Source organism: Lonchura striata, chromosome 1 (assembly GCF_046129695.1).
Source record: "Lonchura striata isolate bLonStr1 chromosome 1, bLonStr1.mat, whole genome shotgun sequence".
In the NCBI taxonomy this organism is placed as follows: domain Eukaryota; kingdom Metazoa; phylum Chordata; class Aves; order Passeriformes; family Estrildidae; genus Lonchura; species Lonchura striata.
The window spans coordinates 8,614,892-8,625,978 of NC_134603.1; the positions used below are offsets into that span (position 1 = coordinate 8,614,892).

Here is an 11,087-nt window from a genome sequence, read left to right on the forward strand (position 1 = left end):
CAGTACCAGGAGATGCAGAACCTGAGAGCTGCCTTCTGAGATGCCTTTGAGACCTGCCTGACCTTCCTGTATTATCTCCTCTGACTTTCTCCCTGGATCAATATTATATCTAACCCAGAGGGTCAACCCTCTTCCTTCCCAGTGGAACATCTTTTTCTGTCCATAGTTCTTCCTATACATGAAGAGTTACAAGTCTCCAGGGAGACCACAGGGCTTTGCACAATGTGCACAGGGACCTGCCTGGTGCTACTGCCCCATTGATGTCTCTGTAGAGTTAGAGAGATTTTTATTACTGCTGTGGTTATGCCAGCAAAGACAAAAAGCTACAGATGATGAGTTGGGACAGTGTTGGAGCTTTACCAGGACTCATCTGTTATGACTCTCATGACTTAACTAAAATGAGCAGGATGGCCAGGGCAGCTAAATATTCTCAATATTCCAAAATAATTGCAATATTCCTTGTTTCTTCATACAGTGTCCCTAATCAGACCAAATTAAGAATTCTCTGCTCCCAAAAGTCATTTCAATACTACATAGGCTAATACTCCCCCCCCCCCAGATGCTCTCCCCATCCCCTCTCACTGATACATGTTGTACTCTTTTTTTATCCCACTCCTTTGTATACGACAAACAGAAACCTGTTTTTCCTCAGCCTACCAACCTGCCATCACATCCCAGGTCAGGCATGGAGAGGGTCAGGAAAGCCAGTTCATTACTGTGGAGAAATTATCCCCACTCAGTAGTTTCTTAGCACAGCCTTCCAAGTTCCAACCCCATGGGTGTGTTCAGGATGTGACAATATCCCTGAATGCTCCAAGGAGCAACTTCTGCTCTTTCAATGGACAGCCTAAGCTGGAACTGAGCTGTTGAGACCCAGGAGACTTTTTAGGCTATTTAAAAAAAACTGTTTTGAACTCTTTCTAGTACTCTTTAGACCAACCATGCTGCTAGGAGTATCTGAATTGCATTCACTTGCCTACCCCCTCAGCAAGGGCATGTGCCTGCATGTATTGACACACTCACAGAGATTTTTCATGTCACAGCAGGTTTTTTACAAAAGCTTTGGTACCAAGGGAACCGAGGACAACCACTGCACAATTTACACGGTTTGCACAGATCTCTCCTAGTGACAGCGTTTGGGGGACAGGAGGCACCTCCCTCCTTTGACTTTCCTTGCTGAACAGAAATCAGCTGTGGTAAGAACCAACTTCCCGCAGGAGCGCAAGAGGTGCCGTTTGCTCGCTGTCGGTTTTGTGGTGCGTTTTATTTTACAGAAGACGCCCTGTTATCAGCATCCACGCAGGACTTATCTCCGCGCCATCTGCTGTCACACAGGTGTCCTGGCGTGCACCACGCGTGCTGCTTTCCTGGATTGGAGTCTCTCACAAAACCCTGATGCCCGCAGCCCTGCCGGCGCAGAGTGCTCGATGTCACCTGAGCGCAGGGATGCTCAGACACCGCTGACACGTGTCTGGCTCCGGGAACATCCCACCTCCAGCTGGGTATTCCAAACGGGGTCCCCAAGGCTCCCTGAGCCTCCGGGGATGGGGGCAGGGGACAGGGCACCGCTCACCCTCCGAGGACAGGCGCTGCTGCTGCCGTGGGACCCTCACGCTCCCCACGGCTGCTCTCAATCCAGCCCTCTCGCCCGGGAATTCTACCCGAGCTGGGCAAGCACCGGGAAAGGCAAAGCAAAACTCGGGCACCTTTGGGAAGCCAGCGGCTTCCCCGGACCGGTTTTCCAACGTGGAGGGGCAGCAAAGCGGCTGCTGCTGGAGCAGCAGCTCCGGAGATCGGGAGGGCGATCAGATCCTCCTCCCTCGGCCCCGGGGCAGCGGCGGGAGCGGCTCCACCTGCGGGAGCGGCCGGCGGCGCCTCCGGGACCCGATCCCGGTCCCGGTCCCGGTCCCGGTCCCGGTCCTGGTCCTGGTCCCGATCCCGGTCCCGGTCCCGATCCTGGTTCCGCCCCGCCCCGGCACTCCTGGGCACCGCCGCCCGTCGGGAACCTGCCCTTTCCCCTCCTGACAGCTTTCCCCTTCCCGGTCCCTGACAGCCTCAGCCGTGCTGCTGAGGGGAATCTCCTCATCCTTCTTTTGCTCCATGGCACAAATCGTAACAACGGGAAAAAAAAATAAAACAACTTCAGTTTGCTGTGTTGATCCACCTGGATGCTGAGAAGAGCTCAACTCTGAAACGCTTCTGCATCCTTTCCGTTCCCCTTTCTTTTCACCTTTCTTTTCCTCTCACCTTTCCCTTCCTGCTCCCACGCCTCCCACCTCCCCAAATCCTCCAGCGCCCTCCTTCCCACAAGCAGCACACTCGGCTCTCCCAGCCCACCCTGCATTAAGCCCCAGTGTGTTTGCAGAAGACAGCTCTCCCCGGCAGTTTCCAAACTCACCTGCAAAATGCTGCTTGCTGCTAGAATCCAGGGCAAAAGCCACCTCATCCCTGGAAGCCGGGATTAAATACATTTGATTGAACCCAGATTTAGAGCCGTTTTGAACAAAAACACCACTTTGGGGAATGCAGAGCAATTCTGAACTGGCAACCCAGCCTATGCACTCTGCCTTTTTCTCTTGCCTCTTTGGGGATTTTATTAAAGACAGACCTGACGTCACGGTGAAGGACAAGCCCTGCATTTTTCCTCTGGAGAAACTTTTCCTGCCTTCACTTCTTCATTTTTGTGTGTGGTGTTGTCCCACCTCCTGCATTTCAGTGCATCGCCGTGAGCCAAAGGGCTCTTAAAGGGAAAGCTGCAGCGCCGGGATCCAGCCGGCTGCGATTTTAGCTCAGCTCCGAAAGGCTCAGAGCTCATCCCTCATGTTGCTGAAGGCATTCAGACTCTGGCAATGTAGCCAGTACAGCAAGAAATGTTTGATCTGGCTTTACTGGTTACAATCAATGACGTGACACGTATACAATTATTCACAGATGTTTGATGTATTTGATCTTTAAAAACAGCGATTTCATTTGAAGAGCAAAAAGACATTTGTCCTGCACACCCTGTGGGAAGCAGTCTGGTGACTCCTTTGGGACTCTCTTTACAGAGCAACCCTAGATCACAAAATCCCCTGCCATGCTCCACATCCCTTCCATGATTTCAGTGTTTAGGAGTGTGCATCAGCCCTGGGCCCAGTTACATTTCTATCCTGTGTCAGCAGTGGGCATGGCAAATATTGTCCAGGTACATGGGAGTGCAAACCCCACCCAGAACTCAAACATCAACCCAAACTTTCTGATCACCTGTGTCCCTGCTAATGTATGCCCTGATTTTATCTGAGAAATGTATAATGTATTTTTGTCCTTTTACTTAGGCACAGGTATAGATAAATCTGAATTTGAAAGAATTTGAAGTCTCTTTCATCCTTAAATTAAAATAGAATATTACAGGAAAATGAGTGCTAGAAAAGGGAAGGAAAACCCTGTTAAACAGCTTCACAGGTTTTAAACTCAAGAGTTTATTCATGGGCTAAAATAAGTGCCAAGGTAAATTTAAAAGTAGACAAACCTTTCTTCTTGATGTGACAGGCTGGGCAGTTATGGGTGCGTGAATCATTCTGATGGCCAAACTAGAATTGGGATGTTTCCTTAACTTCTGCTCAGCTTTGGTTACCACCTGGAACTCAGGTGTGCCAGGTTGGGTTGGGATGAGCCACTCCCAGCCCCTCATCCTAAGCAACCATCCAACATAAGAAGAATATGGAGCTGTTGGAGTGAGTCCAGAGGAGGCCACTAAAATGACCAGAGGGATGGGATACCTCTCCTGTGAGGAAGGGCTGAGAGAGTTGGAGTTGTTCAAGCTGGAGAAGGCACCAAGAAGACTTTATAGCACCTTCCAGTAGATAAAGGAGCTCCAAGAGAGCAGGGGAGGGTCCTGTGGCCTTCATGTAGTGACTGGACAAGGAGAAATATTTTTATGATGGAAAAGGCTAGATTTAGATTAGATATTGGGAAGAAATCCTTCCCTGTAAGAATTGTGAGAGACTGGAACAAGTTCTCCTGAGAATTTGTGAAGTCCTTGTCCCTGGAAGTGTTCAGGACCAGGGGCTCTGGTCTTGGATGGGGCTCTGAGCAACCTGGTCCAGTGGAAGATGTCTCTGCCTGCAGAAGGGGGGTTGGACCTAGCTGATCTTTACATTTCTTTCCTACCTAAACTATTCTATGGTTCTATCCCAGTCCTCCTGGGTGTCTGGTGCTGTTTGCTCTTGACACAGCTGAATGCCCAAGGCTGAGGCTGACGGTGGGTGGGGTGGGGAGGGTGAGAAATCTGCTCCAGTAACTTCTGGTCACACAGCAGCTTCTATCCTTCGTGCTGTGTGATGTGACACGGGCAGAGTAATGGTTTCACACCAGCTGGACCAGGAAGCTCTAAAAGATCAGTTTGTGGGACAGTCTGGACAGACAGCTGCTCTGGGAGATGATTCAAACAGAATTAAATCAAACTGAAGGTAGTTCCATGAGCTGGCTTCCTCCTCCAGCACCTTCACCCCTAGCTCAGCCATTCCCAGGACTCACAACTCTGAAGACCAGGCTCAGGGTTGTTTTCTGTCAGGTTCCTCCAGAGCTATGTCTATTCTTCCTCCTCTATATCCTCCCCATTTTTCCTCACTTCTTCCTCTGTTCATTCCAGCTTTTTCTATTTCAGTATTTCTCTCTCACCCTGCTGTCACCAGCACATCCTTCCTTCTACACTCTTGATATTCTGCTGGGGAATGTAGCACAAATGCTGTGATCTTGGTGGTGTTCACCTGCATGTGGACTTTACTGAGTGCCAGACTTTGAGGTCTAAATCTCTAATATTTTGTGAAGTGAAAGTAGTATTTTGAGAAATACTAGGTGAAAAGGTCTCTTAAAAAAAAAAAATAGTGAAACTCTTTGGGTTAGCATAGGGTAAAAGACTCAGATGTAAATCTGATAGCTAATATTTCATACAAATTGTGATTGCTGGCTTGGAGATGAAGGAACCATGATAGCAGGTCTAGTAAAAATAACTTTCCAAATGAAGGAGGAACAAAAGTTCAAAGCTCCTGTGGTATCAGACTACAACATCAAGGGAAAGAGCACTTTAGAAATGACATAAAAATGGCATTGTGTTGGTTTGGGTTTTTTTCCCAAAACACATTTGGTTATCTCCATCTCTGACTATTTCCTCAGCATATTTCATTGCCTCAGTGAATTCCTTAGCAAATGCTGTGGTCAAGTGTGTCAGCAAGAATGAAATCTTTGAGATGTGGTTATCTGGCTGTTCAAAGCTCCACAGCCCACCTCAGCTGGCTTGTGAGAGTTTATCATATGATCTTAAACCACTCTGATGAGACAGGGCTCAAGGACTGGCCCTGCAGCCCCGGGGCAGGGGTGCTGAGACATCCAGGTGCCTGAGCAGCCTTCCTGTGTGGATATGGCACACTGGGGTACTTACAGGTGTGTCTGGGTGTAATGTTACTTCATTAAATCCCAAATTACAGGGACATTTTGGCTCTTCTTGAGCTCTTTGATAGCAGCAGCCCAAACCTGGCCTTCTGTGAGCTCTCAGGTCCCTTAAAAGATAACAATGCTTAAAGAGATCACTGCAATCCTGTGTCACCCTGGCTTGATCCTGGGGAGTCTTGTACTGACCCCAGTAAAAACACTTCTCTGTCTAATTCAAAGACTTCCATTTAAGATCTTCAAATGACGGAAAATCCACCTCATGTTTTGATGAGTTCAGTTACATTCACTATTAAATATTTGTGCCATATTTCAGTCTGAGTTTGCTGGTTTCATCTTTCTGCCAATGTCTGCTTGGCTGATGAGAATTCAGCACTTTATTCCAGCACATAAATATGCAAAGGTTTCATAAATCACTGCTGACTCTTCTCATTAATCAAACAAAGAAGCCACATTGCTTTTAATTCCCAGTATCAAATTGTTTTTTGGGAACATGAATGTAATAGTTTTATGACTTTTATATCTTTACCTTTCTATGGACATTATATCTGCAAATGCCACTATCCATCACTCTACAGCCATCCACAGGAAACAGGCAGCATGTCCCAGTTCAAGCTAGCTCTGACTCTGTCAGGCTAATGCTTTAATGTCATTTCTTCCTCAATACATCCCTTATGCCTCTCAGCCACATAAACAGGTTTCTCAATTTGACTTCATTTTACAATCTTCTTAGAACAAATAAACTGGGAAATTGATTGATTTATTTTATGCTGTTGGATTTGTCTGACACTTTTACTGGAGGCTGTAGCCAGCCAAAGAATACAGGGACTACTAAGAGCAGACAGAGGGCTCAGGGAGGATGGGTGCTGGTTTCTCTTGCAAATGCATGGCAAGAATAGTTCCTTGTCTGTAGCTGTTTTCCTTTGTAAATATGTGAGATCAGAGTCTACCTGCAAGTCCAGGGGAAAAAAACCAAACCACCTTGGACTTTCCTGACTCATTAAAGGTAAGGGCTGAGTCATGCATCTGACTTTTAAATGATCCAGACCACTAGCTCTGTTAGTTTCATATCAGGATACTTTTACTTCTGCTTTTCTCTGTGATGAAGGTGACATCCCTTTCAATCAGGAGAAAGGCTGGGATTCAGGAAGCAAATACTGGAATGGAAAGGGAGGTGGAGAAATCAAACTGCACCATCAATTATTGTTGCTGTTATTGACACTACTTATGTGATAGGAAGGAGAGTTACATCAGCCTGGGCCTTTGAAAGATCAAAGAAGCTTTGCAAAGAAGAGCAGGTAAATATCTGTTTTAGCTGACTCCCGAAAACATCGAGCATCTGAACACTCAGCCAGCCCCACTTCAGCACAGGTGAATATCTCATTTTCAGAGTTGCTGGCCTTTGCAGGTGAGACCTGACACCTGAGTGAAAGAAGTTGCAATACTACAGGAAGACTCACTCTTTTGCTGTCTAAAGATTCTTTCCAAAGAAGGAGATGGACAGAAATCACTCTGGATACAGAGTCAAGTTCTCCTTTGCTCCTGCTCAGCCTCGTGTCCCCCTGATGCAGTGATGCAGAAGGTACCAGGATCTAAGACGGTAAATCCAGCACTGAATTCCCTCAGTCCTTTAGAAAATGCCAGATGAAGGGATTTACCTTAGAATGTTGCTCAGCCCAGGTTTCCATTACTGAGTACATGCACCATGCTGTGTGGCTTGAACTCCTTGTGCCAGAATATTTGTGGGACTGATCACAACCCAGCTGCTAAACAGAGAATCAGCTGGTCCAGGTAAACCAGCCTGACTGTCAGCACTCCAGAACCAGCTGGTCATTTCTCCAAAGAGCTGGTGTAAATCAGCTCCACTGATTTAGGTGAGGCAGAGCCAAGTCTGAAAAATGGAACATTAAATATCTAATTCATTCATGCAGCCAAAATAATTTACTCTCACCATTTGAGCAGGACTATTGCCTTTGAGGAGACATGACTGTGGTTTCATTCCCCATAAATAAAGTTGGATTTATTAGGACAGGTCTTCAGCTGGTGTCAATCTGTGTGACTCCTTTGATTTCAGCAGTACTAATCTGGCTGACAGCATTTGAGCTATTCCACTGTGAGCAAAAAATGTACAGGCACCAATGACAGTAGCTAAGAAATAAGTCATTAAAATACTGTAGTTTCTCATATAAAAGATGATAAAACTTAATATCAATTTTAAAATCTGTGTTATATTAGATTTTCAGTTACTGATGACAGCAACATTGTATTTTCTACATTGCCCTCAATAGCAATGGCCTCACTACTGTGTTCATCCATTCATAAATTCTCATAATTTCCTGATGGACATTTATGTGGGCAAAACACATACTCTGATGGTTTTGAACCACTATCAGATATTTGTAACAATAGCAACAGTACCCTTGGGTATCCAGTGCTTTTCCTGAGTAATTGTCTTAATATCTGCACTCAAACCCCCACCAACTGCATAATTAAAGCTTTCAAATGGAACTGTAAATAAAAATTAATAACAATAATTTTAATTCAAACACGACCATCACACAAGTAAGATATCAAGCTCTAAAAATAATTAATGACCAAAATGTATAGTCCAAAAAGAATGAGGAAACTGCCAGAAATACAAACAAACTTTTAGTGATTTCTTGCTGTAGAAAAGTAGTCTTCTGGAAAGTAATATTTACATAATGTTTACTAACCATTAAAAGAAGCTGGCTCAATAACACATATTGAGTCTGAGCCTCAGCTGGTTTAAGTATGAAGTACTTGGAGTTGCAATGATTTGTCACATTCATGGATGCAATGAATTATTCATAAATATTAGTTCAACTATTTGAACAAATGCAGGAAGTGAAGGGGAGGAATTTGGGCTTGCCTCCTGCAGATGCTTTTCTTGATGCCCATTAAAAGAGAGGAAAATATATAGGCCAACAAACTATGAAGGGATAAACAAATATTGCACACATTCCTGAAATGGCACAGCTTGCTCCCTTTATATGTTTGTCAACCTCATATCATGGTCTCCTGGACAAGCAATTTTATGATATGCTCCAAAAAATGATGCTACCCACTGTATATAATGTCCACATGCTTACAATTCTACTGTGTAGATCAGTGACCACAGAACTGCAAAATTATACATTAATCTGGCCCTTTTTTATTTCTACTAGTGCTTCAGTATTCTGCAGTCTCTGGGATGGAGTTGGTTTCATGAGGAGGGAAATCTCTTCTGTTCTCCTGGAAATTCTGTTCTAGGGAAGAATAGATTTTGAACTTTTTAGTCCCACACTGAGGCTTCCCAGTGCTGTAGATATGTCTGTGAATTTCCAAGACTGGGTTAGATTACACATATATTTGGGAAAAAACCCAACCAAACAAGCCCATGAAATTGCCTTTAATGTACAAGAAGTAAATTAAGTCTATAAAACAGAACCAACTCCTGTCTGAGATGGCCTTGTTTTTTTTGTTGGAAAGTAGGTCTGGTCTTCCAGCCCAAGTGTTGTTTTTAAAATATTTTTTTAATAAATGCAGACAAATAATACTGTTTTCTTATTAAAGAAAATAAGAATGAAACCTTGTGAAATGTTTAGAAGAGTCATAGATAAATTCCCAAGATATCAAACCTGTTTGAAACATGAAATATTTGAGAACTAAATATTTTCCCTCCATGGCCCAAGTATCCAAATTCTGCATTCTAATTCTGGTAAAATTTTATTCAAAGTTTCCTGTGGTATTTGGTTAGTAAACATTTTCCTTTCAACAGAGCTGCTTTCAGTCTGTGTTTCCTGGGGAAATGGAGCTTATGCAATCACTTTGTGCATATTCACGTCTGTCTGTCTGTCTGTGCCTTTACAGTAATTTTTGAGCCTTTTGGGCAAAACCAAGCCAAATGTTGTCAGAAAGATGGGTATCTCACTGATGATGGCATCCCTGCACTTTGTGAAAGGAGGCACCAAGGAAGATAAGAGAGGCCACTGGAGTATCACACTTCTGGGAAAAGTGAGGTGTTTATTCACACACTATTAGAGCCAGAGAAGCCACACAGCTGAGACCTCTCAGTCTGCAGGAAAACAGCTTCAGCTGGAGTTTGCAGTCAGCCACCAGACACAAATCTGTGGGGAAAGTGGCTTTTATTGATGTAATGCTCACAAAAATACTGCTACTTTAAGCACAAATGGTCCACATGTTCTCAAGTTCTCATATTTTTATTTTTTATTTTTTTGCAAGCAGAACTCTATACTTCCTCTTCTCCCACCCCATGCCAATATTTGTTCATAATTTGATCTTGGTTATAAAAGCAAAATACTTGAAAACAAAGGTATCCATTTTCACATTACCACTTGAAGAAGTAAAATAATAAATCCATTCCAAATTCCTGCCTGGATGCTTTCAAAGTGAAAGGATACAGTCACTTTCCAGTAGATATAGAGTGGTTCTGTCTCAAGAAGACCAATAAATTATCTGATGATATGAACTGTTTTAGACCTCTTCTCAGCAGAAGAAGGTCTAAAATGAGAACATTCAGAATATACACATTTTTATTACCATTGATAATTGTATTTGAAACATTAAAAAATGTGACAATGAAGATAATAAACTACTTTTCCATGCCCTGGAAGGTGATTGCTGCAATGTCTGCTAACATTCAATGTCAGTCCTACAAAATTGGGAGCATTATGACTTTGTTTCCTAATTTCATTTGGACACTGTTGCCAACACAACAAACCCAATGCAAAGAAAGGAACTAGGGCACAGAGGAGATGTATCACACCTGGAGTGCCAGAGCAGAATCACTGCCCTGAGCTCTGATCTTTGTGATCAGCTCTACTTTTTTCCATCCCTGCCTGGTGTGATAAAACTTTTCACATTCTCCTGGTCTGAGGTCACCAAATATGATCAGTTTCCCTCTGGACTTATTTTTCCTTCCTCTTCTCCTGTCACCATTTTGGAGCAGAAAACGATGGACTTGTATTCAACCATGAGGGAAAAGGAGAAGATCAGGATGCATCAATACACTGACCCTGCATGTTCAGGGAAAAAGTTGATGTAGTTGTGTCTACCTTGATCCAGAAAATGTTTTTCTTCTTCATCAAGTGAAAAAAGGATTTCCTGGGTTCTGGCAGTACTTCTTTCCCTTTAATATGGCTTTAGTGCACCTCCCTTTAATCTCACCTGAAGTTGTTGTGTCCCTGAGGAAGAGCTGAGCTGCACATATTCAGCCAGGACAGGCTTACAAAATGAAATTTGGACAAGGAAGATGTATTTTGGGACACTATGTGAGACCTCATAGGGAATTCACAACACTGTGCTTCTTAGGCTCCATTAGTTATCCCTGGATTTAAGCACCAGAAAAGAATGCAGAGCTTGTAGTTCTCATATGGAGCAAAAATGGTGGCCAGCATGGTGTCTGATATTTGTTTGTTTCTCCCCAGGAAAACCACCCTTTTCTTTGCACAGGGGGGATTGTTGTCTTCATCTTCTGTCACCTCCCAGAGGAAACTCAGGAAGAAAAATATCTGACCAATTGGAGGCTTAAAGCAGTTGCTGAGATTACAGGTAAAGTGGCCAAGTTAGGAAAGCTTTCATGTGTAAATAACCTCTTGGTATTTATTCACCACATGCTGGGTCAGGGTTCTTGAAATGTG

The 11,087-nt window shown here is 44.0% G+C and overlaps 1 protein-coding gene across 2 annotated transcripts in view; it reads right to left on the reverse strand.

The window, feature by feature from the left end:
* CCN4 (cellular communication network factor 4) overlaps nt 1–2,675 on the reverse strand; it is a 34,235-nt gene extending 31,560 nt beyond the window's left edge. The window contains exon 1 of one of the 2 annotated variants that reach the window (XM_021542385.2): nt 2,609–2,675. Coding sequence is in view for 1 of the 2 variants with exons in the window: in XM_021542384.3 (XP_021398059.1) it covers nt 2,399–2,446 (48 nt within the window). In the remaining variant the exon portion in view is untranslated. Of the gene's footprint in view, nt 1–2,398; nt 2,585–2,608 lie in introns of those variants that run through there. The other variant, XM_021542384.3, reaches the window with a different exon arrangement.
* Between the last annotated feature and the right edge of the window lie 8,412 nt (nt 2,676–11,087).